This window comes from Pipistrellus kuhlii, unplaced genomic scaffold (genome assembly GCF_014108245.1).
Source record: "Pipistrellus kuhlii isolate mPipKuh1 unplaced genomic scaffold, mPipKuh1.p scaffold_m20_p_8, whole genome shotgun sequence".
NCBI classification, from domain to species: domain Eukaryota; kingdom Metazoa; phylum Chordata; class Mammalia; order Chiroptera; family Vespertilionidae; genus Pipistrellus; species Pipistrellus kuhlii.
The window spans coordinates 3,127,467-3,149,905 of NW_023425584.1; the positions used below are offsets into that span (position 1 = coordinate 3,127,467).

At 57.0% G+C, this 22,439-nt stretch overlaps 1 protein-coding gene across 2 annotated transcripts in view; it reads right to left on the reverse strand.

Moving 5' to 3' along the window:
- Window positions 1-355: 355 nt before the first annotated feature.
- LOC118711460 (neuronal vesicle trafficking-associated protein 2) overlaps window positions 356-22,439 on the reverse strand; it is a 36,720-nt gene continuing 14,636 nt past the window's right edge. For both annotated transcript variants that reach the window (XM_045576583.1, XM_036424549.2), the window contains 3 exons: window positions 15,189-15,272; window positions 2,645-2,755; window positions 356-812 (listed from right to left, as the gene is read on the reverse strand). In XM_045576583.1, the coding sequence (XP_045432539.1) occupies window positions 621-812; window positions 2,645-2,755; window positions 15,189-15,272 (387 nt within the window). In that variant the 3' untranslated portion in view covers window positions 356-620. The remainder of the gene's footprint in view (window positions 813-2,644; window positions 2,756-15,188; window positions 15,273-22,439) is intronic.

Genomic DNA, 22,439 nt, shown 5'->3' on the forward strand with positions numbered 1-22,439 from the left:
CCCCCCCCCCTATACACACACACACCCCTCCTGGCCCAGCCCATCAGGAAGGTGTCAGCGCCGGTGAGGGTATAGAATCACCAAAGATACAGGGAGTAGCTGCTCCTGTTTGCGGACCCCCCCGCCCCCCGCCCAGGGGGCTGGGAACGGGAAACCCTCACACATCTGTCCGACCTGCAGGGCACCCCTGCCGGGAGCGGTGACCTTGAGCCGTGGCTCCCTCAGAGCCCCGCCTGTGAGGCCCCGGGTCCCGCAGCCCCAGAGCCCGCACGGGAGCTGCGGCCTCATCTGAGCAGCCCTCCGCCCCACACGCAGCCCGTTCAGCCTTTCCTGTCGGCGTTCTGTCTCCTTTCCCGTTTGCCATGGTTCCTAACACACACTAAGCAGCGGCCTTGAACATGTCTTACATGGGGACGGTCAACACGCAACATGCCTTTGTACACGAGCCTGACGGGGAGAAGCGACGACACCGGGACGAAAAGAAAGCGGTGGGACAACGCCACGCGTGGGAGTGAGGGAGCCCCGCCCCCGCCCCCCCCCCCCGGGGGACAGCCTCGTCTGGTGGCTGAGCCTGGCTTAGCCAGCGGGCCCCCCGCCCCGCCCCCCCGGCCTCGGGGGCCCTAGTGGCCCTGGGTCTTGGGCGGCTTGGGCTCGTGGATGGCGGCGGCGGCCGAGAGCCAGGGCCCGATGGCGCGGGCGGTGCTCTGCTTGGCCACGCTGTAGTGGCTGATGACCGTGTAGAAGCGGCTCCGGGAGGCGGGCTCCTGCGCCGAGTAGTAGGCGTCCAGGGAGGTCGGGATACAGCGCTTGTGCTGCGGACGAGAGAGCCGGTCAGCACCGCGCACACCCTGCTACCCGCCCGCTCCCGCCCGGGCCCAGCCACAGAGCAGGGACAGCACCCGCCGGCCTCCCCAGTGGCTGCCATCAGAGCTGACCCTCCCGGGGCGGGACAAGGGAGCACCGGTGCCAGCTCAGCTGCCTCCTGTCGCTGGCCGGGCCGCCAGGCCCTCTGCACCTGCGGTTCCCACCCCCAGCCCCGCGCACTGCCCGCAGCCCGGGGCCCTCCATCTCCTCGAGTTTGCTCTGTGTCTCCTCTCCATCAAAGCTTCGGTTCCTGCCCTGGCCGGCTTGGCTCATTGGCCTGCGGACTGAAGGGTCCCAGGTTCAATTCCAGCCAAGGCACAGGCCTGGGTTGCAGGTGCAGTCCCCAGTAGGGGGCGTGCAGGAGGCAGCCGATCAACGATTCTCTTATCATTGATGTTTCTCTCTCTCTCCCTCTTCCTTCCTCTCTGAGGCCAATAAAATACATATTTTTGAAAAGCCTTGCTTCCTGACCCATCGATGTGATTATACGTTTGATTGTCCTGCCACACTTCACACAGCAAATGGCCACAAACAACGCCGGCTGATGGCACGGACGTCAGTGCCGTCTCCGCAGCTCCGTGTCCTTAGAACGCACATCCCCGGGGGGAATGGAGTGTCATGTGAAATATTTCAAGTCTTTGTGAGTTCATGTCCCCAACCTGATATAGTTCTTTGTTTGGCTTGTTTTAACGTTCCGGAATGCCTTCTTCTTTCTGTATTTGTGAAATAGATCAAGGGCAGGCATTCACAGACATGTGCAGGGAGCCTGGCTCCGGGCCCTGTGCTCTGGGCCCCAGCCATCCCCCAAGGACCCTTTTTCCCTCATTTCCAGTGTGTTCTCAGGGCGCTGCTTTCTGCCAATGTAAGCACACTGGCCCCGCCCCTTCCCTCACATGGCAGCGCCTCTTCCTCCGTCTTATCCTGGAGGGGTTCCGTGTGGGGTTTAGACCCCCCTCCCACCCCCACCCGCCTACTGTCACCGCAGCACGGAGACCCCGTGGCTACACTGCAGCGTATGCACCTGCCCCGATGACAGGTGTCACCACCGCCCAGAGCCCGCCTCCTGTCAGAACGTGTCTTTGGGGTCACGTGGCACGTTTCCTGGGGAGCCTGCCTTAAAGGGGCGTCCACATGCATCTCCCCCACTTTGCACTGCTGGGTGCCGGCTCAGAAACCACTGCTCCTCGGATGGAAATGGGCGAACCCGTGTTTCTCCACGGGGCAGCTCCACGCAGGAACGTGTGTGAATCGTCCCTCTGGCTCCGGGAAGGGCAGTTTACGAAGGCCAATGCCCCCTCTAGTCCAGACCAGACGTCTGTTCTGACGGGCGTTTGTGGAGAGCGGTTCTCTAGATCAGCGGTCGCCGCCCGGGGTCCCCAGGCCACTGGTGTCCCTGAGGAGTGGGAGGTTGGCGACGGCTGATCTAGAAGGCCCCTCGCTGACATGCCCATCGGGCAGGTAAGGAAGCTGAGGCTCAGAGGGGCGGGGAGACGCCCCGGGGCCATGCTGCCGGCTCAGGTCTTGGAGGGAAGGAGCGCCATCAGAGTGGGGCTGCAGGCTTGGGGCCCCCTCAGCAGCTGCCTGGCACCCATCACTGCGGGGCCTGAGGACTGGCAGTCCCGGAGACCAGTCCTTCATGCCGAGTGAGAAACCCTTGGCCACGTCTTAAACCGTCCGCGGGGAGGGCGGACCCAGAATCTGGCGCCTTGGGAGGAAGACGCGGATCACCCTCCCACAGAAGCTGCCGGTGCCCGGCGTCACCTCACCGCGGAGGCCTCACCTTGTAGACAAAGCCGTCCGGGCAGCTGTGGTCGTAGGTGAAGGCTTTGTACACCACCAGGAACACGATGCAGGCGAGGAAGGCGAGCGCCAGGCTGACCAGGATGGTGACCTGGGGGGACAGAGCGGGGTCACCGGGGGCTTCCTGCCTCAGGCCTGCAGCCTTCCAAGCCTGGAGGCGGGATGGGGGGGCATGGGGGGGGGGGGACAGCTGTCGCTCACTTGCAGTGCGCCCCTGAGCAAACCAGAGTGTGATCCTGAGCAAAATGGGGCGGTGCACGGAGCACTGGGCTGGCCCGCCCGAGGTCTCGCCCTCAGCTACACGCGTGGGGTGCAGACATGCGTTAGTCACCCACCGCGTCCTCGGGCCTGTGTGGTGGGTACCATCCCTGTGCCCGTTTCACGGACGGTCTTTCAGAGGTGGAGGGATGGATGGTTTCACGTTCGTGGGGGCAGAGTGAGGCTAGGACTTCGGGTCCAAGTCCCTACCCACTACATGTCCTCTTGCCAGTACGTCTCCGACTACATCAGCGTTGTTCATCGCCGGGACTAAAAAGACAAAGTTGGAAGCCCAAGAGGAAACAGCCACCACGCCCTCCACCATGGCAGGCATGGTCCTACTCGCTTCCCGCCTGCCCCTGTGCACACGCGTCCCCCAGGACTGTGTCCTCCTGCGGCTTCGCTCTGCCCCTCGGGGCCCAGGACCGCCTCGCATGCCTGCTGGGTCCAGCAGAACCCAGGAGGCCTCAGCTCTCCCACCCAGAAAATGGCTCACACTGCCCCAGTCTGCACACAGGGCCACCAGGGTGACCGTGGTGATACTGCGTGAATGTGAAGATCCCTGCCAGTGGGCATCCCAGGGCTGAGTCTGGGTCAGGGTTCCTCGGCACAAGGACCATCAGGAGTTACACTGTGCGGCCATCAGCCGTGACCTGTGCCCCCAACTACCCACTGCCCCCAGGGCGGGGCTGTGCCCTTGGTCCTTGGGCTCCCAAGGGCCCGTGGGCCCTGCTAAAGGGTCTGCTGGTGGTTTGTGCTGACGGGCTGAGGCACCTGGGGTGGGCGTGACCTCCCTGGCCCCTCCCATCTCCCCTCCCATCCAAGGCCCCTGCTGCAGGAAGGGATCTCCCGAAAATGCTCCTCTGAACAGTTGTTAAGAGGGCGATATCCCCCGTGGGCTGCCTTCCTGGCCTGACACCAGGGGCGTGCGACTCCCTGAGCCTCAGAACCAGGGGAGGAGGGAGATCAGCTACACAGTCCTGGGCCTGCACCCCAAGATGCCAGCCCCCCGTCGGTACAGAGCCCAGGAGCCAGTATTCACGCGAGTGTAGGAGGCCATCTGTGCACCCGGCCCCATCAGAGGCACAGCTGTCTCAGTGCATCTCAGCCCACGTCTGCATGCAGCCTGTATCCCATCACCATGGAGACACAGCCCTGCAGCACATAGCGCATTCCATTAAGCTACTTCCATTCTTCAATCCCCTTTCTTGGCACCAGGGTTGATAAAGAAAAGAAAACCAGGTCAGCAAAATTGGTTGGAAAATGAGAAATCGCCTTCTTCCAGCTCCAGTGTGCGGCTCTGCTAGCGTGCCAGTGGGGCTGTGGGCCAGCGGAGCTGCTCCGTGTGTCACAGCTCCCGCGGGCGACAGCGACAGCAAGCTCAGGATCCCAGGAAGAGGGTCTCTCCCCAATCTCTCCTCTTCACCCCTCCCTCCCTGTACACACACACACACACACACACACACACACAGCATACACACATACACACACACTGACATACCAACACACACACCTCCCCCCCTCCAGGGCAGGAGTCCCCGAGGAGCTCAGGAAAAGGGTAAGAGTGCGGGCCTGGGCTGCCGCCCTGGAGAGGTCTGCTCACAGGCTGGCCCTCTGGCACCTGGGGTCTGGCTCAGAGGAGGGTGAGAGAGGCTGTGTGCCCACACGGTGCCGCCAACACCAAGGGGGCCCGTCAGCCAAGGGGTCAGCCTTGGGGGGAAGGGAGCCTAGCACGGAGGACTGGCCAGGGCGTGGGCGTCTGCTGTTATCCCTTGGGCTCCGCCTGGACAGGGAGGCGGCTCGTGGATGGGCCATGCTCCCGCCCCCATGATGACTCTGTGGGAAAGATTGAGATGACGCTGAGAATTACCACCCACCTGAGGCTGTTTTAGCTCTCTCTTACTAATAATGTTTAAACCCGCCCCACCGACAGGTCTTCTCACCTTTCCCATTGTGTGAACGAGCAGCAGGAGACCACAAGCCAGGTGCCTGAGAACCTCAGCCACGCCCGGAGCGGCAGGTTCGGGCTCTGCGCACTCCCCCGGGGGCTGCCTCCAGAGCTGTGGGGTGCACACTGCCCACCCCTCCCCGGAGGGCTTGCACCTTCACCCCCTGGCCAGCTCCCCGTGGAAGCCCCACCACTAACGCCCATGCTCGGGCCCGGTGAGTCCCTGTGAGCTGCCCTGGGGAGGACAGGAAGCATCTGCGGCCTCAGACGCCATGAGCCATAACTTGTCTCTTTCAGAGACAACAGTCTGTGCAAAGGCCTGGCGCTGAGGGCGGAGCCTGACGGTGAAGGGGAAGCTGGGAAGGGAAACGGAGGCAGGCTCGGGAGTGTGGAGATCGGAGGGAAGCGGGCAGGAGGACCAGGGCGCTAGCAGGTGCTTGCTGGCTGCTGCTCACGGCGGGGCGCACTGAGATTTGAAGTTACTTAGGCAGTCTGGCTGGCAGGCGACTGGCGGGGTGAAGTGGGGAGACCAGGCGAGGTTTGGGCTCTAAAAACAGCCCATGGCGGTCCTCACCCTAGCCCGGAGCTGGGCGAGGTATCGGGGAGACACCAGGGCGAGGAGGCGGACTCAGGGTTCCCAGGTGCCCGCTGCACCCCGCTGCTTTCTACCTGACAGCTCATCTCGTCTACGAACAACACCCGTGTCCTCACCTCCTAGGCTAGACTGACGCTCAGCGGGGTAGAGAGAAGCCAGCCACACGGGGAGCAGGTGAGGGAGGCAGGCCGGCCGCTCCCCTCCCGGGGAGGAGGGCGGCCCAGCACAGAGTGTGTGTGTGTGGGGGGGGGGGTGAAAAGGGGGCTCCTGCGTGGCTGTGCTGCCGCGGGGAAGGCTGTGCTGAGGGCAGTGGTGATAACGCAGAGAGCGCGGTAACTGTGAGCGCAGAGCGCTGAGCTCGGTCCATGTTCCATGCTCCGAGAGGCGGCTCACAAATCAGATTCAGGAGCCTGGGCCTCAGCAGTGTGGCTGGGTCTGGGACCCCAGGCATCACCCACACCACCTGCCCCAGCGGCTACTCTGTTCCTGCTGAGAGTTCACATCTCTGCAGGGAGTTACAGTTTAGAGATGACAATGGGCTCATTTCAGAATGCTCCGAGGACAAAATGGAATTTGTCTATCAATTCTTCACGTTACTGAAAACCGCCGGCAGCCTTCCAAATTTCACTAAGCCAGATGATTCCATGGGTTAATTCATTTTTGGTTTAAAAAACAAACTTGAAGGAACATATTAATTTCCTATTCTTTCAAATTTTCCAGAGCTTGGTGAGAGAAAAAGGTATGTTATCTTTACAAAGGCAGCATAACACTAATACCAGACCTGACAAAGACAGTACACACACACACAGAAAACAACAACACACACACAATGCAAACTCACAATATTATAAAGAAAAACATTAAATAATATATTAGCAAACAGAATTCAGTACTACACCATGACCGAAGGTGGACATGTAAGAATGGCTTAACATTTAAAACTCTATCAGCATAATTCACCATAATACAAGGTCAAAGAAGCCAAACCATAGGATCCTCTCCTCAAATGCAGGAAAGAATCCCTCAAAATGTACCTGGTCAAACACTAGAAGCAGTAGACAGAGAGTACTGACCAATGCAATTAGATAAGAAAACGACATCTGGAGAGTGAAAATGGAATAGAAGAAATATGTAAGAAGACCAAATACCAGCAAAGGAAGCAATGGTAGCATCATGGACAGATGATACAATTTTATATGGAGAAAATCCAAAGGATCACTTTTTAAACAAATTATTAGAAATAATAAGAAAGGTTGGTAACTTGTACACGAATACCAATCTTATACCTACCAAAATGTACAAGATTCAAAAGCATTTTTATTAAGTATAAATATCAACCAGTTTAAATATATAAGGGAAAAAGGTACCCTTTATAATGTCAACAAAAAAAAAAAAGTGAAATGCTTTGAAATAAGACAGTAAAGATGATTTCAGAGCTCATGAGAACCCTGAACGAAGACTTCAACAGATGGTGAAGTTCAATCTTGTTTCTAGATAGACTCACATTTTTAAAGATGTAACTTCTCCTCAAATTAATCTATAAATTTATGAAACCCAAATTAAAAAGTAGCATGATTCTGAGAACTTAAATAATCTATTAATATTTATATGGAGAAACAAGCATGTAAGAATGGGTGAGGAATTTCTGAAAAGTAAAAGGAATGGGGGAAGAACAGTTTACATAGATTTAAGATATATTATAAAACTATGTAACTGAGAAAAGTTGGTATTGTCTCAATTTTCAATACCAAATAGTTGTCAGACCAATGGAAGAAAAGCGAGCACAGGAGTAAACTCAAACACATATTGAAATCCGTGTCTTAAAAGGGAGGCATGTCAAGTCCGAGAGGATTAGCTGATGACCACAGACCACTGGTCACTGACCATTCGCAAAGGAGTAACATTGGATTCCCAGCTTACTCCAGATGAATCCAAATTTTAACATAAGAAATAAAATGAAAGAAACACCAGAAGAAAACAAGAGTTTAGGGTGGGAGAAGGCCTTGATTTTTAGAGAGTATCAATATTTTCCTTTATGCCTTCTGGAGTTTGTGATCAAAGCAAAAGCAAGCAATCACACAGGCTTGGAGAATAAGTTACACCATAAACAAAACCACAAGGCAGAGGACAACGGAGAAGGGAACAAACAAGTGAGAATGACTAAGTCCCTGGCTGTGGGAAGAGGCCATGTACTTCAACAGGAAGAATTAACAAGTGCTCCAACCAAACAGAATGCTTTCTAGGCAAGAGGCCAAGGTCAAGAGTCAATGAGTACACGGACAGAGTCTCAATCTCACCAATAATGAAAAAAGACACATTCAGACAAGGCTGAGGTGCCATTTTCAATCCATCAGACTGGTAAAACTAACAGTGTGGGAAGAACACATTTGTAGGAATAGTAGAGGAAGGATTGGTGGGATAATTTTGGAAGATACTGTGGCAAAAGCCATTAAAACTGGAGATTAACATAGTCTCAGGCAAGACTTTTAAGACAAAGATTCTCATGCCGTCCAAAGGTACTTGCAAAATCTAGGGAAGGTGTGAGTGTGAGTGTGTGTGTGTGTGTGTGTGTGTGTGTGTGTGACACACACGAGGCTGGGGAGTTCGCTGCAGAGGGCTGAGTGCTAGAACAATGGGACTGATTGAGGAGGCTGGGACCATCCTCGGAGGACAGCCACTAACAAGAACAGAAAGGACCGCCATGTGCTGATGCACAGATCGCAGAGATTCATCATTAAGAGGAAAAGCAAGGTGCAGGAGAATGTGTGTGAAACGGTCCCTCTGAGGAAATGAAAAGGATTTCAAATGTTTACACGTGTGTATAAAGATATATGTGCAGATGTGTAGAAAATGCCTCGCGTGAGAACATCAGAGCTATTTCTGACCTGCCGGATGGAGCGCCCTGTGGTGATGGAAACGACCCACAGACACGAGCTTCCATCCGGGAGCCGCCAGGCTCACACGGCCACTGAGCACTTGAAATGGAACTTGTGCGACCGAGGAATTAAAGCTGGTGTTCTGGTTCCTTTTCAGGAATTGAAGTGCACAGAGCCACTGTGGGCAGCACGGGCATAGACAGTGGCTGTTTGGGGTGAGGAGGATTGTTAAGAGAGAGAAAGGAGATTTACTTCCAGTTTATGCTTTCTATGCCTGTGTAAGTGTGATCCTTTTACTTTAAAGGAAAAAGGCCTGGCCTCCCAGGGCCGATGGTCACAGGGGATGTGGGGCTGTCCTCAGGGCCCTGTCCACAGGCCAGGGAGGAACTGCGCGGAGGTCACGTGGACAAACTCCCGGTGGTGCGGCCCAGAGGAGGGAACGGCCAGCTGTGAGGACAGGTGCGTGCAGCAGGGGATATCTGGGGGCGGGGCTATGAGGTGAACAGGTGATGTCTGGGGGCGGGGCTATGAGGTGAACAGGGGATGTCTGGGGGCGGGGCTATGAGGTGAACAGGGGATGTCTGGGGGCGGGGCTATGAGGTGAACAGGTGATGTCTGGGGGCGGGGCTATGAGGTGTACAGGGGATGTCTGGGGCGGGGCTATGAGGTGAACAGGGGATGTCTGGGGGCGGGGCTATGAGGTGCACAGGTGATGTCTGGGGGCGGGGCTATGAGGTGAACAGGTGATGTCTGGGGGCGGGGCTATGAAGTGCACAGGGGATGTCTGGGGGCGGGGCTATGAGGTGCACAGGGGATGTCTGGGGGCGGGGCTATGAGGTGAACAGGTGATGTCTGGGGGCGGGGCTATGAGGTGAACAGGTGATGTCTGGGGGCGGGGCTATGAGGTGAACAGGTGATGTCTGGGGGCGGGGCTATGAAGTGCACAGGGGATGTCTGGGGGCGGGGCTATGAGGTGCACAGGGGATGTCTGGGGGCGGGGCTATGAGGTGCACAGGGTGCACTAGACAATGAAGGGGGGGCGGGGAGAAGCGTTCGGGCGGCGGGAACAGCTAAGCTGAGGAGCGGGAGCCTCCTACAGTGCTGTGTGTCAGGATGCCAAGAGCAGTGTCGGTTGGCAAGAAGGATGCACAGGTGGGAAGGAGAGGAGGCGGAAGAGGAGCGTGAGACCAGTTCAGAGGACCCGGTCCATGGACCAAGAAGCCCAGATTCCACCAGGAGGCCAGGGGAGGCCCCCAGATGGTTTCAATCGGGAGAAGGAAGTGGTCACTTTGAGAAGAGACACGCCTTGGCTACGACTTGGAATATCAAAATCAAAGATGGAAACTGGACATGAGGGTCCCGTTGACTCTACACAAGACTCTTCTTTACCCTCCATAGGAAAATCACAGTAAAGCTATCTATGGACCTGAAATTGCATTCTGTGCATTTTATTTTGTTCGCCCATGAAAACAACCACGTTGGTCTTTCCGAATTATGCGGCATCGAGAGAAAAGAAAAGAAAAAGGAATGGGTTATCCCACCTCCCGTAGCCTCTCGTGTTTGTTTTGTTTTGTTTTGTTTTTACGAAGCCCCCAGGTCCTTGGGAAGTCTTTGACTTAATGCTACTGGTTCTCCGGGGACTTCACTTATCCGGGAGGTGGCTGGGAACACAACCTGGCCCCTGGCCAAACATGAGTGCCCCCCGGGTGGGCTGACAGCAGTGTGGTTTCTGTTCACAGGCCAATAACCGTGGCGGCAAATCCTAGGCCGGCTTCTCAGCCTTGACACTACTGACAGGTGGGGCAGGATAATTCTTTGTGATGGGGGTCCTCCTGTCCCTGAGGAGGCTTAACAGCACTGCTGGCCTCTACCCATCAAATGCCTTTAAATGCCACCCACACACGCCAGTCCCGACAACCATAATGTCTCCGCACTGCCCCATGCCCCCAGGAGCAGCCCTCCCTGGCGGAGAACCACTGTCATCAAACATCAGACAGAAGAGCCCTTGGGACCAGCCCACCCGCCTCCTCCTTTTACAACCGAGAACGTGATGCCCAGACGCGGAGACAAGAGATTAGAGGTTCTTTTCTTAGCCTCAGAGGAACCGATAACAGAAAGATATTGGGAGGAAGGAAGTCACTTTCATCTCGCCGAATATTCTCTCTCCCTCTCCCTCCCTGCCTCTCTGCCTCCCTCTTCCTAATATGCATGATTCACGCTAGAATTTCTATTTACTAATTTGGTTATCTAGCTACAAATACTATCAAGATTAATGATTATTATAATAAAGATTTTGAAAACAGCCCCCTGATTCAGCCATTTTTCTGTTTCTTTGTTCACAGGGAAGAGGTTAACGGCAGGTGTGTGATACACACGCATTGAAGACAGCTGTGCGCAGGCCACCTGCAAGGCACATTCAGACATAATCAATACAACTGCCCTCCGAGGGGGCGCGGGTACCCATTTTACAAAAGAGGGAGCAGGCTCATGGAGGTGAGGCGGCTGGCCCAAGGTCACACAGCCAGTGCGCTCCGGAGCCAGTGTTGGCACCAGCCTGCCAGGTTGCAGGTGCCACGAGGTCCAGGCTGTGGAGCGTTAGAATGAGCTCGTGATCATCTCCCGAGAGAGCTGAGCTCCTCAGGGAACCCAGTTCTCTCTGAGCAGCTTGGATTCCGGCGCTGGGAGCTTGTCAGCATCTCCAGAAGGAGGCTCAGTCTGTGTGGCAGTTGCTATGACAACTGGTTTTCCTATAATTATAGAACATGGTGGTGGCACCACAAGCTGCACACACAGGCACTTTGTGAGGACCTGTCTCCCCCTGACAGTTCCAGGAGCTTAAACATCACAATTTAAAAAAATCACATTTAATGTAATTACACATTACAGCCACGGAGGCCCAGAGGACGAGAAAGGTGGGGGGCTGGCCCTCCCACCGCCTGATGGGACTGCGGGGCAGGCCACGTGGCATTTCTCCTCGGGAAGGCTCAGCTTTGTGTTTTCCTTGGGCTCAGTGCAATTCAGGGTTCGGCCAAAAGTATATTTAAAGGGAAGAGAGAAGCAAAAAAAGCCACATGAAAATTAGCCTCCTGCTTTTCAAGCAGCGGGGAGAGGCAGCCACGTTAGTGTTCCAGCCCCGCTTTCCCGTTCAGGTTAGTGCATGTTCTCTCCCAGTCCTCACCGCGGCCTTTTGTGTGGACGTCATTACCCCTCTTACGGACGGGACACAGAGACAACACGGCTTTAGTCACACGGACCCAGTGTGCACCCCGATCCACGCTTCCCTGCTCCACGCTGCCTCTTTCCCAATAGTGTGGGGAGCGGGCACGCTTGAAGGTGGGGGGGTGGGGCCTGGTTGGTAGGGTTTGCCCGTTTCCGTGGTGTAAATACTCCTACGGAGCTGGTCCGCACTGGCCTGTAAACATACTCACTGGCCTGGGAGCCCCTCCCTGCAGGAGCGCCGGGGCCGGGCACTCACTGACTCGCCACAGTGGCGCTCTCTGTCAAGGCTCCGATTCGGCCGGTCTGAACCCCGGAGGACGAGGAGCTGGCCCTGGAAGCAGCCTCCCTGGCCCTGCATGGCCACCATCACCCAATCCCTCCTGCCAACCCCAGACGGCCCTCCTGACGCAGCGCCATGTGGGGTTTGTTAAGGAGAACATACATCAGGCCACACTGTCTTCTCAATGCCGGTGATAGAGATTTGTGAAGGTCACTAACGGCACAGCTCACCGACCGAGAAAGCACCAGCCAGACACAGACCGGCATCTTCCTCCTGATGGTCAGCAACCCCCCCCTCCCCTCCCCCTCCCGCCAGAGGGCACCCCCCAGGCAAATGCTTCCCCCCAGTGACGGCTCTGCTCCTCGCCAGCAGCACTGTTTGTAATAACTTACCTAAACGCTCCTCAAAATAACCTTTTTTAAAAAAATAGGAGAGCAATAAAAACCAAGACAGCAGATAATAAAGTAAAACAGCTTATCTCCATTTGCTGCTGTCAGCAAATATTAGAATGCTATGCCGGGAAGGTGCCCCTGGCGCTCGGAAGGGAAATGAGAAGGAGCGGCGAAGCTAAAAATGGGGTCTCACCTCCGGGCAGCGTGAGGAGCAGACGCTGATGGAAATGCCTCGCGGGCAGGAAGCAGAGCTGGCCCCGGTTTTAAATAAGATCCTGAGTGCAGGCGGCTCCCTGCGCCTGTCAGGTGCAGGGACTTTCTGTTCGCTCATCCCTGTGCCCGGTTATTAAACATAATAAACATAACGGCTTCCCGTGCTGGGGCCAGGGACGCGAGTCTCTCGGGGTGCAGAGATGAAGACACACGGCAGGTCACCCATGGGGCCACCACTGCACCTGGTGGAGGTCACAGAGCAGGGGCCGGGCCCCCGGGGGAAGGACAGACTGCGCATGGGCAGCGGGCAAGACCACACAAGCCAGGAGCCCCTGACCTGGGTGTTGAGGAATGAGTAGGGGTTTGCCTGGGGGTGAAGGACTCAAAGGCATTCCTGAAGCGTCAGCCTCTCCCACAGCACAGCCCCTCCCACAGCACAGGCCCCTCCCACTCACAGCCCCCCCACCACACAGCCCCTCCCACAGCAATAACCCCTCCCACAGCACAGGCCCCTCCCACTCACAGGCCCCTCCCACCACACAGCCCCTCCCACCGCACTGACCCCTCCCATAGCACAGGCCCCTCCCACCACACATCACTGACCCCTCCCACCGCATAGGCCCCTCCCACAACATTCACCCCTCCCATCGCACAAGCCCCTCTCACCTCACAGGCCCCTCCCACGCAAGGCCCCTCCCACCACACCGGCCCCTCCTCCGCACAGGCCCCTCCCACAGCAAGGCCCCTCCCATTGCAAAATCAGCTTCAGAAGCACCCAGCTCCCAGGATAAGAAAGAAGGAGGGGCTTCTTCTGTGGCCCCATCTCCTCACACAAGTCGCAATGACTGAAGTGCTTCTAGGTTTTAGAGCAGACAATTCCCGGCCACTCCTCCGGCCAGTCCTCCTCAGCCCGTGTCTGCCTGCCCTGCACTCCTCCATTCTCTCCGGTTTAGTTGCTGGAGCTGCTCTCGGGCAGCTTTGACGTGTGCAGTCACAGCTGTTCGGCCTGTGCCGTCCCCATGGCCACCTCTGCCTGAGCAGCATGCTGGAGGGCGGCCGCGGGAGCACCAGTGTCCGCTCTGACTTCCACCGCGTCTCCACCCAGTCTGCGTCTGAGCACCCCTCTCCTGTCTCCCAGGTGCTCACACTCTAAAAAGTGGCTCCTAGGAACCGGTTGAAATGGCCCACTCTGTGCGTGTGGTCCTGTACACCGAACCGAACAAGAGGGCGCTGTGCTGATCTCGCTGCTCCCCACAGTCTTCCCAGGAGGGGGGCACATATCTGAAGCCCCTGCTGCCAGGACAGGCCAGCTTACTCCCAGGCTGGTGAGTGCACGGCAGGCCTATCCAGCCTCCACACCGCTGCCTGCTGTTCTCCCCGCACCTGCAGGCCGTTCAGCCGAGTCCGCGTCTCCTGGGCCTGTGCTGTGTGCCAGGCACTGAGGCTACAGCCAAAAACACCAGCCACCCTGCTCTCACAGAGGGGTCAGCACCGGGCAGTGCCCCTGCGGGGAGATGCCACCCGCCCTCCGGCTCGCACACCCGCTGCAGGGGCACGGATCTGGCCCCGGACAGACCACTGTGTGTCCATGTGCACCGCTGTTCCCAGACAGTCTGCCCAGCGCTGCTCGCCTCCCGGAGCGCCCAGTCCCGTGGACACTAACGTTACTGTTAGCTGTGCGCTTGCCATGCTCCGAGCCAAGTGCTTTGGCGTATTCGGCGTCACCCTCACGGCAATCCTATTACTCCGTTTGGTAACAGGCATTGCTCAAGCCCAGCTAGATGCTCCGCCGTCCAACTCAGGACGCCTGTCCTGCTGCCTCCCCGTTATCGTTAGGTCTGCCCACGTCTCTCTATCCACTTACCGTCCTTGTCTGAGCTACTGCTGATTTTCACTGGGACCATTGCAGTAGCCCAATAGCCTGCCCATGGTCCTTCTTGCCCACTGCAGCCCATCAACCACATAAAAGTCAGTGCTTTGGTCAAAACCCAAATGCAACCATTCTTTCCCCTTTTTAAGGACCTTCAGAGGCTTCTAGCATAAAACCCTAACTCTCCATACGTGAACTAGACCTGGGATTGTCCGCCCTCTGCCCACTTCCCCGCCTCATCTTTCCTGCTCCGTATGCTCCTCCTAGGCTTCCCTGCCCCTTTTCTGATCCCATGTTGGGGCCAGACTCCCTCCGGCCTCAGGACCTTTGCACAAGCCAAGCTCTCCTCGGCCGCTGAAGTCCAGAAGACTTCCCAGGGGCTCCTCCTCCCACCCTCACAGAGCAGGCTCCGGGCTCCCCCAGGCACCTCGTCCCCGGGACACAGCTGGTCCCTCTTCCTGGTGACTCTCCCCCAGGAAACCGAAAGGCACCCATTTTCTTTTCCCACCGAGAAGGCAGCTTTTCTTTCCCTTTGTCCTCATTGGATCTAACTGAGCAAAATCCGAGTTTCCTGGAGATGGCGACGGGCAGGCAGGGAGATGGGCGGGAGGAAAGAGGAGAAAGGAGACACAGTTATCAATGATGAGATTATCCAAACATTCCGGAGCAGAAGAGGGAGTGAGTCATCCTCAAGAGGCAGCGCGTCTGTTATTTGATTAGACCCAGTGACCCAGACAGCGTGGCCCCAAGTGATGGTCCAGAAATAGCCCTCCGTTTCCGCTCTCCTGTAGGAGCTGCTGCACTCACACGGGCTCTGAGCCGGCCGGAGCCGGCCTTATCGTCCTCTTCCTCTCACACCATCAAGACACTGACCGTAAACTCGGCGATCTTCGGCACCCGGAACTTCCCTTTGTTCTTCTGCTCCGGCTGGTACTCCGTCCTGGTCTTCACGATCACCTGGAAGGTGCGAGCAGAGTTAGCACACGTGGAGACCGCAAACACACCATGCCTCTCCCCTCCTCTCCTCACCGGGATCATGGCGCCGCGCATCCGAGCAGCAAGAGCCTCTCACGCACACACAGGGAAACCGGAAATTCAAACTTCCCTCACCCTTCCCCGTCCCAAGCACCTTTCCAGACGTTTGATGTGCATATAGATGCAGGTGTGCAAATACGTAGATCCTTTTTATGATGGCTTGTACTCTATGAATTATAGCCTGCTGCTATCCCACAACACTATGCTAACATTTTCCCTCATAGACAAGTGTGTATTTTGCCTTTTGATGTCACATGATATCCAGTGTACGCACAGAATCGCCATTGTTGGACGTTTAGATTGCTTCCGCAGTGTGGGTCACACACACAAGCTGTGGTGAGCATCCTGTAGCTAAACCCTGGCTCATACATCCATTCTGAATGGATCCAGGGACTTCCACAAACAAAAACATGAAGGTCTATTGGATCTACTAGTATGTTACTTTTCTAAAGTCTGAATACGTTGCAGAGGTGGTTAATATCTTATCAAGATACGCTGTCAACCTGCCTAGACACGTACAGAAGGAGCGCGGTCCCACGGTCAGGCAGAGCGGAGGGAGAGAGAAGCCTGACAGATAACCTGTGATTATCGCCGATTGCCCCAGTGCTACAGGGAACGCTCAGGGCCTTGCCGCTGAGACACGGACAAGAACCACAATATAACCCCTATGTAACCGTCAGGGTGCCTGTGAGCCACAGCCTTGGCAGTTAGTTCATGGTCGGCAGCATTCTAAGATGGCCCTCCAGGTCCCCACCTGCACCCCTGTCCCACCCAGTGTGCAGGCACCGTATACTATCTTCCCTCGAAAGTGTGGGTGGGGCCTGTGTATGTGATAGTCACGCCTCTAATGACGCGATGACATCTGCAGCTCTGCCACAGGGACTGGCCTCGAAGGAGGAAGCTGGCATGGTGGGTGGGACATACAGCTGTACCTGAGGGCAGCCTCTAGGAGTCGAAAGTGAGCTCAGCCAACAAGGGGTCACTCAAGATAACGGAACTTCAGTCCTGCAACCACAGGATCTGAATTCTGCCAACAACCTGAGCAGGCTGGGAGAGGCCTCAGGTGCCAGGTGAGAATGCAGCCCAGCGGACACCTTGGTTTTAGTCCGGCGAGACCCTGAGCACAGAACCCAGCGTCGGCACCTGGACTTCTGACCTACAAAAACTGTGAGATGATACATCTGTGTTGTTTCAGGCCACTTAATTTTTGGTGTTTTGTTACACAGCAATGGAAAACGAATACAGCTTCCCACAATGCCAAGTCCATCTCAGTGATCACTCGGCTTGCTCCCTTCCTTCCTAGGTCCTTCGCCAGCAGACTGGCCACGTGCCTGCACATCGCACAGCAGATGGAACCAGCATCTGTTTCCCAGGCCTTCCCTCTTCCTCTATATATACATCTGTATATACGTCTATCCCAAAGATTCTCACCAGCTCAAAACCGTCTTCCTTGTTCCATCTAACTTAAAAGACCCTGTACTGTAACCGACATGCTGAAACAGGAGACGGAACTAAAAGTATACTACTATTGGAATGAGACAATGAATAATCTCATCAGGCAATATCATTCTAATTGTCATAATAAACATTTTGTAGCTGCTTCTCCAGCACCCATTTCTATCTTCAATCAAAAGCTTCTCCCAGCCCAGCTGGTGTGGCTCAGTGGTTGACTGTTGACCTCTGAAGCAAGAGGTCACTGATTCAGTTCCCAGTCAGGGCACATTACCCAGGTGGCAGGCTCAAAGCAGGAGGCAGCCAATGGATGTCTCTCTCTCTCTCTCCCCTGAGTGCTGACACCCCCATCTCTTCCGAGTCTGCCTGCCCCCTCCAGCTCACACTGCACAGTGCCTCGGGGCCCTCACCCAGCACTCAGGGGACCCGCCGGACATCTGCCCTTGGACCTGCTCAGTGCACCACGTCCCCGGCAAAGCCCTTGGGTTCCTGTCCCACCTGCCCCTCGACATTTTCTTCCCTGTGTCACCCCCAGCTCAGGAAGAACCAGCATTATCCACACCATCATGCATGTCTGATCAATCATATCCAGGAATCTCCCATGACCCTCCCCTCCCTTCATCCCAAACCCATTCCATCGCCAGCTCCTGCTTCCTCCCATTTGTGCAGTTACACCTCCACCACCCTGTCCAGAGCACCATCATCCCTCCAGGAACACTGGCTCTGCCAGCTTCCTTGTTTCCCTTCCTCCCCTCCCCCTCTCCCCGAACCAAACCCAGGGAAATGAGTGGGCAGCACACAGCAGCACACACTGAGACCAGAGGGCGCCGGGCAGGCCATGTGAGGGCGGCAGAGCTCAGGATGGCGGGCCAGGCCCCCCGGAGGGCGGTGAGGAGCTGAGGGGGACGGAGCAGGGAAGGGCGTTGGAGGTGCATCGCAGGGAGAGGAGTGGACACAGGAGAGATGAGGAGAGCAGCAAAGTGCAGCCCAATGGTTCCTGGGACCCACCGGCTATGAGGCCTCTCTGTTCGCAGGGAGAGGGGCCAGAACCCTCTGTGGAGACACGGTGGCACCCCCTTTTTCCAGTGCCAGGGGAAAGCACTGGAATGCCGGCCAATCGTTATTAATTGGGCCTTGGAGGAATCAGCTTGCATAAGCAGAGAGAGAGAAAGGAAACGAAATGTGCGGAGGCAGGCTCTGTTCTCAGCAGCGGGGAGAAAATGGAGCAAAACGGAGCCCCGAGCTCCCTGAACGAGAACAGAAACGGGCAAACGTGAAGCGCGCAGGAGAGTCTCCCTGCTCGCCTGTTACTCAGGGGGGGCTTCAGAGATGTTTGGAAACAATGAACCTCCAGATTTTTCAAATCTCACTGTGGATTTGGGCAAAGAAATGGATGTGTTTTCTCCTCCTATTTCTGTGTCAGTCCCACGGTCCCTGGGCGGCGGGCACAGAGAACATCATTTACCATAATTGTGAAGGACCGCATTGGGGAAACGGGATAAATTATTCATCCCGAAAGGACCCCTCATCTGCATGGACCCCCTCCGCTGGCCTGGCGGGTAATACATGGCGGTTCAGATGGCGCAAAGTACAGATCATGAAAATTTAAAATACTGCTTCCCGGGATGATCAATAATGAAGAGGCCCCCACACGGCAAGGCCCGGGATTGGCAGGAGCAATAAATAAAGGTGCGGAAGCGCTGACAAGGAGCGAGGCTGTGTTTTTATGAGCTGGACTTGCACAGCCAGAAACAGACGGAGTGACCCCTCCGCTGGCCGCTGCAGCGGGGGGATCTCAGAGCAGGGCGGACCACGGCTACCGTGTGCCAGGCACGGTGCTGGGGGCCCGGTGCATCCTCCTGGCTCACCCTGCCTGCAACATTTTCTCCTTTAAAGCCGTTATTATTGCCCTGGCTGGTGTGGCTCAGTGGATAGAGTGTTGACCAAAAGGTTCCAGGTTCGATTCCCGTCAAGGGCAGGTACCTCGGTTGCAGGCTCTTTACTGGCCCGGGCCTGGTCAGGGCTCCTGCAGGAAGCAACCAATCAATGTGTCTCTCACATCGATGTTTCTCTCTGTCTTTCCCTCCCTTCCACTCTCCCTAAAAATCAATGGGGAAATGTCCTCGGGTGAGGATTAAATAAATAACATCGTTATTATTCCCGTTTTTCCGAGGAATTCAACCTCAGAGCGTCAGCCACCCACCTCAGATGGAAGGCCTGCTCTTCCCTGCCAGGCTTTTAAAGCGGCCGACCCTCTCTACTCCTCTCTGACAATAAAACACGCACCTGTAATCCATGGACGGGCCCTCCATGCCATGCTCCATGAAGCCGCTCTCACTGAGCACCGTGCCTGGGCGGGAGCCCCAGCAAACCTGCCTCATTTTCAAGTTGATTTAACCCGTTCCCTCCCATGGAACATTCCAGCAGTTCCCAACGTGTAAAATACCCACAGGCCTTTGCAAACTGGCATCACTATGCCCAGGGGCCACGACCTGCCGGTGGGAAGCGTGTCATGTTATAAACAATGTCCCACAGCCCCGGAAGCAGGCACCGAGCATGTAACCGGCAGGAGCGCCTGGGCCAGTTCCCGCCAGCACTGGCAGCCCCAGCAGCAGTGCTGGCTTTTGCCATCTGACAGGCAGAAAATTCTACTTTGTTTACAATTATGTTTTTAGAGCTGCTTAGTGGTCACTGTATACCTGTGCGATAGACCTGTCCAGCCACAGCCTCTCCCCGGGCATCTCTCCGGGGTCTTGGAAGAGCAGAGGGGCCCTGGGGGCGGGAAGCAGCAGAGACGGGCATTCCTGCTGCCCCACCGGGGGAGGGAGGAGAGGCGGGGAAGGCGGAGGGAGGGGGCTGATGGCTCTCGGATCCCGTGTGTCAGGCAGAGAGAAGCACCCTCTGCGGAAGCCACAGGAGACCCAGGAAAGGACGCAGGACTCAGCAACAAGAGTGTCTCTCCACTGCGCCCCTTCCCAGTCCACATGTCCCGCCCCTGAGCCCTGGCCCTGCAACCCCACCCCTCTCAGCTCGGGTCACTTTCCCAGCTGGCTGCCAAGCCGTCCGCCCGGAGCCACGTTCTCGGCCCAGGGAGGAAGGGACGGCACCACCGAGGACAGCGTGCAGGCCTCACGCCTTCCCTCGCAGCCACCCCTCTGCAGGTGTCTGCTCACTCCCCAAAGCCAGAAGGCTAAGCCACTTGCCTGAAGCCACACAGCCAGTAAGTAGCTTGGCTGGGTTTGGCCCAGGCCCTGGGACCGCAGAGCGCACGTGGCCTGCCACACACAGGGCGGAGCGTGCCGGGCGCCGACAATGATCTGGAAGCGTCTGCACCGCTCTCCCTCTCGAGCAGGCGAGCCAGGAGGCGTAAAGACGTGGAAGTCAGGGGGAAGGAGCGGGCTTGCCCAGGGCCTGGCAGCCAGCTGGCCCAGTGCCCGCCTCGTCTGGGGCTTCGCCATGGGGGCTGGGCCTGCCGGCTGCTTCCCGCCGCCCGGCGGCCTCCGCTCCCAGCACCTGTGTGTGACTGGCCGCACTGGTCCCCGTGGTGCGTCACCGCTGGGCCTGCTCTGCGTCTGTGAGATGAGGGGAGGGGAATGGCAGTGACTCCCTGAGGGCTGCTGTGGTCATTTAGATAAGCCCAGGCAGGGCCTGACATTGACGCTCCGGCTCCCGGTGCCAGGCCTGAGCAAGCCACCCGCCGCTCACTCCCGTCTGGCCCCTCGCCTGCCCCGGAAGAACTGCTCAGCTTCAGCCCAAGGCACGGGGCCTCGTGCAGCCAGCACTGCCCACTGCCCGCTGCGGGCCAGGACTGGGGCTGCAGAGGCAGTGCCATCCCGGGACCAAGTCTGCATAAACCTACCCACCTCCCCATTCCACTGCCACCGCCAGTGCCCACACCCCCTTCCCCTCAGGCCCAGGGCAGCGGTCTCCGGCTGACCTCTGCCTTCCCTCCTTCCTCCCTCCCAGGCCCCGCCCCCGCCACTCCCCCTCCCCTGTCCTGGGTCTGCAGGACACCCAGCGCCTGCTCTCTGGGCAGCGGGCCTGGTGCCTCCAGGGGCCAGGTGGAGAGAGAGAGGGAGACAGTCCAGAAGACCAAGCCGAGTCCCGGCCTCCATGGGTAGGCTGCTGAGCTCACGCTCCAGCCACGTCTGCGGGCGCCCAGGCCAGCCGGCTCCTGGTTCCACCAACATGGAAGCTTCTGGAACAACACTGCCTGGGTTCTAGGTTCTCCAGACATTGCCAGGATGCTTACCAACTATGTGCGTCAGGAAATTACTTTACCGCTTGGTTCCTGAGCTCCATCATCTTTAAAACTGGGTTAAAGCAGCAGCTTCCTTGTGGGTCCTATTAACTACTAGAGGCCCAGTGCACAGAATTTGTGCATGGGAGGGGTGTCCCTCAGACCAGCCTGCACCCTCTCCAATCTGGGTCCCCTCAGGGGATGCTTGACTGCTGGTTTAGGCCTGATCTGATCCCTAGGCAGTTGGACATCTCTCTTGCAATCCGGGACCACTGGCTCCTAACCACTCTGCCTGCCTGCCTGATCACCCCTAACAACTCTGCTTGCCTGCCTGATGCCCCTAACTGCTTCCCTGCATGCCTGATCACCCCTAACCACCTGCCTGATCGCCCCTAATCGCCTCTGCCCCCACCATGGTGGCTCTGTCTGGGAGACATCTGGTTTATCCAGTCTGATTAGCATATTACCTTTTTATTAGTATAGATTAGAAAAGTGAAAGAAAATTGTGCGAGTGTGTACGGTTGGTTCAGACAGCATCCAGCATTTAGGAAGCATTGACAACAGTCATTACAGTCCTCTACGAGGCCACTTTTAATTGTCTTCTGACCACTGAGAGGTGGGTGTGACCGACCCCATTTCACAGAGGAGGAGACCGAGGCCTGCCTCAGGAAAACTTGGTCATGAATGCCGGAGTCTGTGATGTGCCCGCGGGGAGGGGTCCCTGTAGGGACCTGATCTCTTGGGGCGCACTGGCCTCCCTTCCCTGCACAGTCCACAACGCACTATCCTCTAGGCCTGGACAGAGTTCTGGCCCATCGGACGAGGGGTCAGGGAGAGAAGCCAGCCCTTGGAGGCAGGAGGGGGGGGCGGTGAGGGACAGAGGCCACATAACTCTGGGTGACTTGCAGGTGTGTGGGGGTGGGGAGGTGACCGCACCACATCCCTTCTCCTTGCGTATCCCTTGGACGGCAGATCTCGGAGGCGGTAGCTGTGGGCTGCGGGGTGCAGGCTTTTCCTGAGGCCTCACAAAACCTTGAGAGGATATGCCCTCCTCCCCAGCTGTGATTGTGTCTGGGCTCAAAGTCCTGCATTGCCACACACCCTCCTCTGAGCCGATAGCTAACCAAACCTCCTGGTCTTCCCCTTCTCACCGTAATCAGGTGCGGAACCCTGGTTCCAGGGCACTGTGCCTCAGCTCCGTGGGCTCAGCCGGCTGCACACAGAGTCTCCTGGGAAGATTAATGACCTCTGATGCCCGGGTCTGACCTCCAGGGCTTCCCGGCCGGTTGTTCTGGGCGTGGCCTGGGTTTCAGGATGTGCTGACGCTCCCCGGTGACCCTGCGTGCAGCCAAACACTGGGAGCCTGTGCTGTCCTGTGACAGACCCAGCCAGCACTG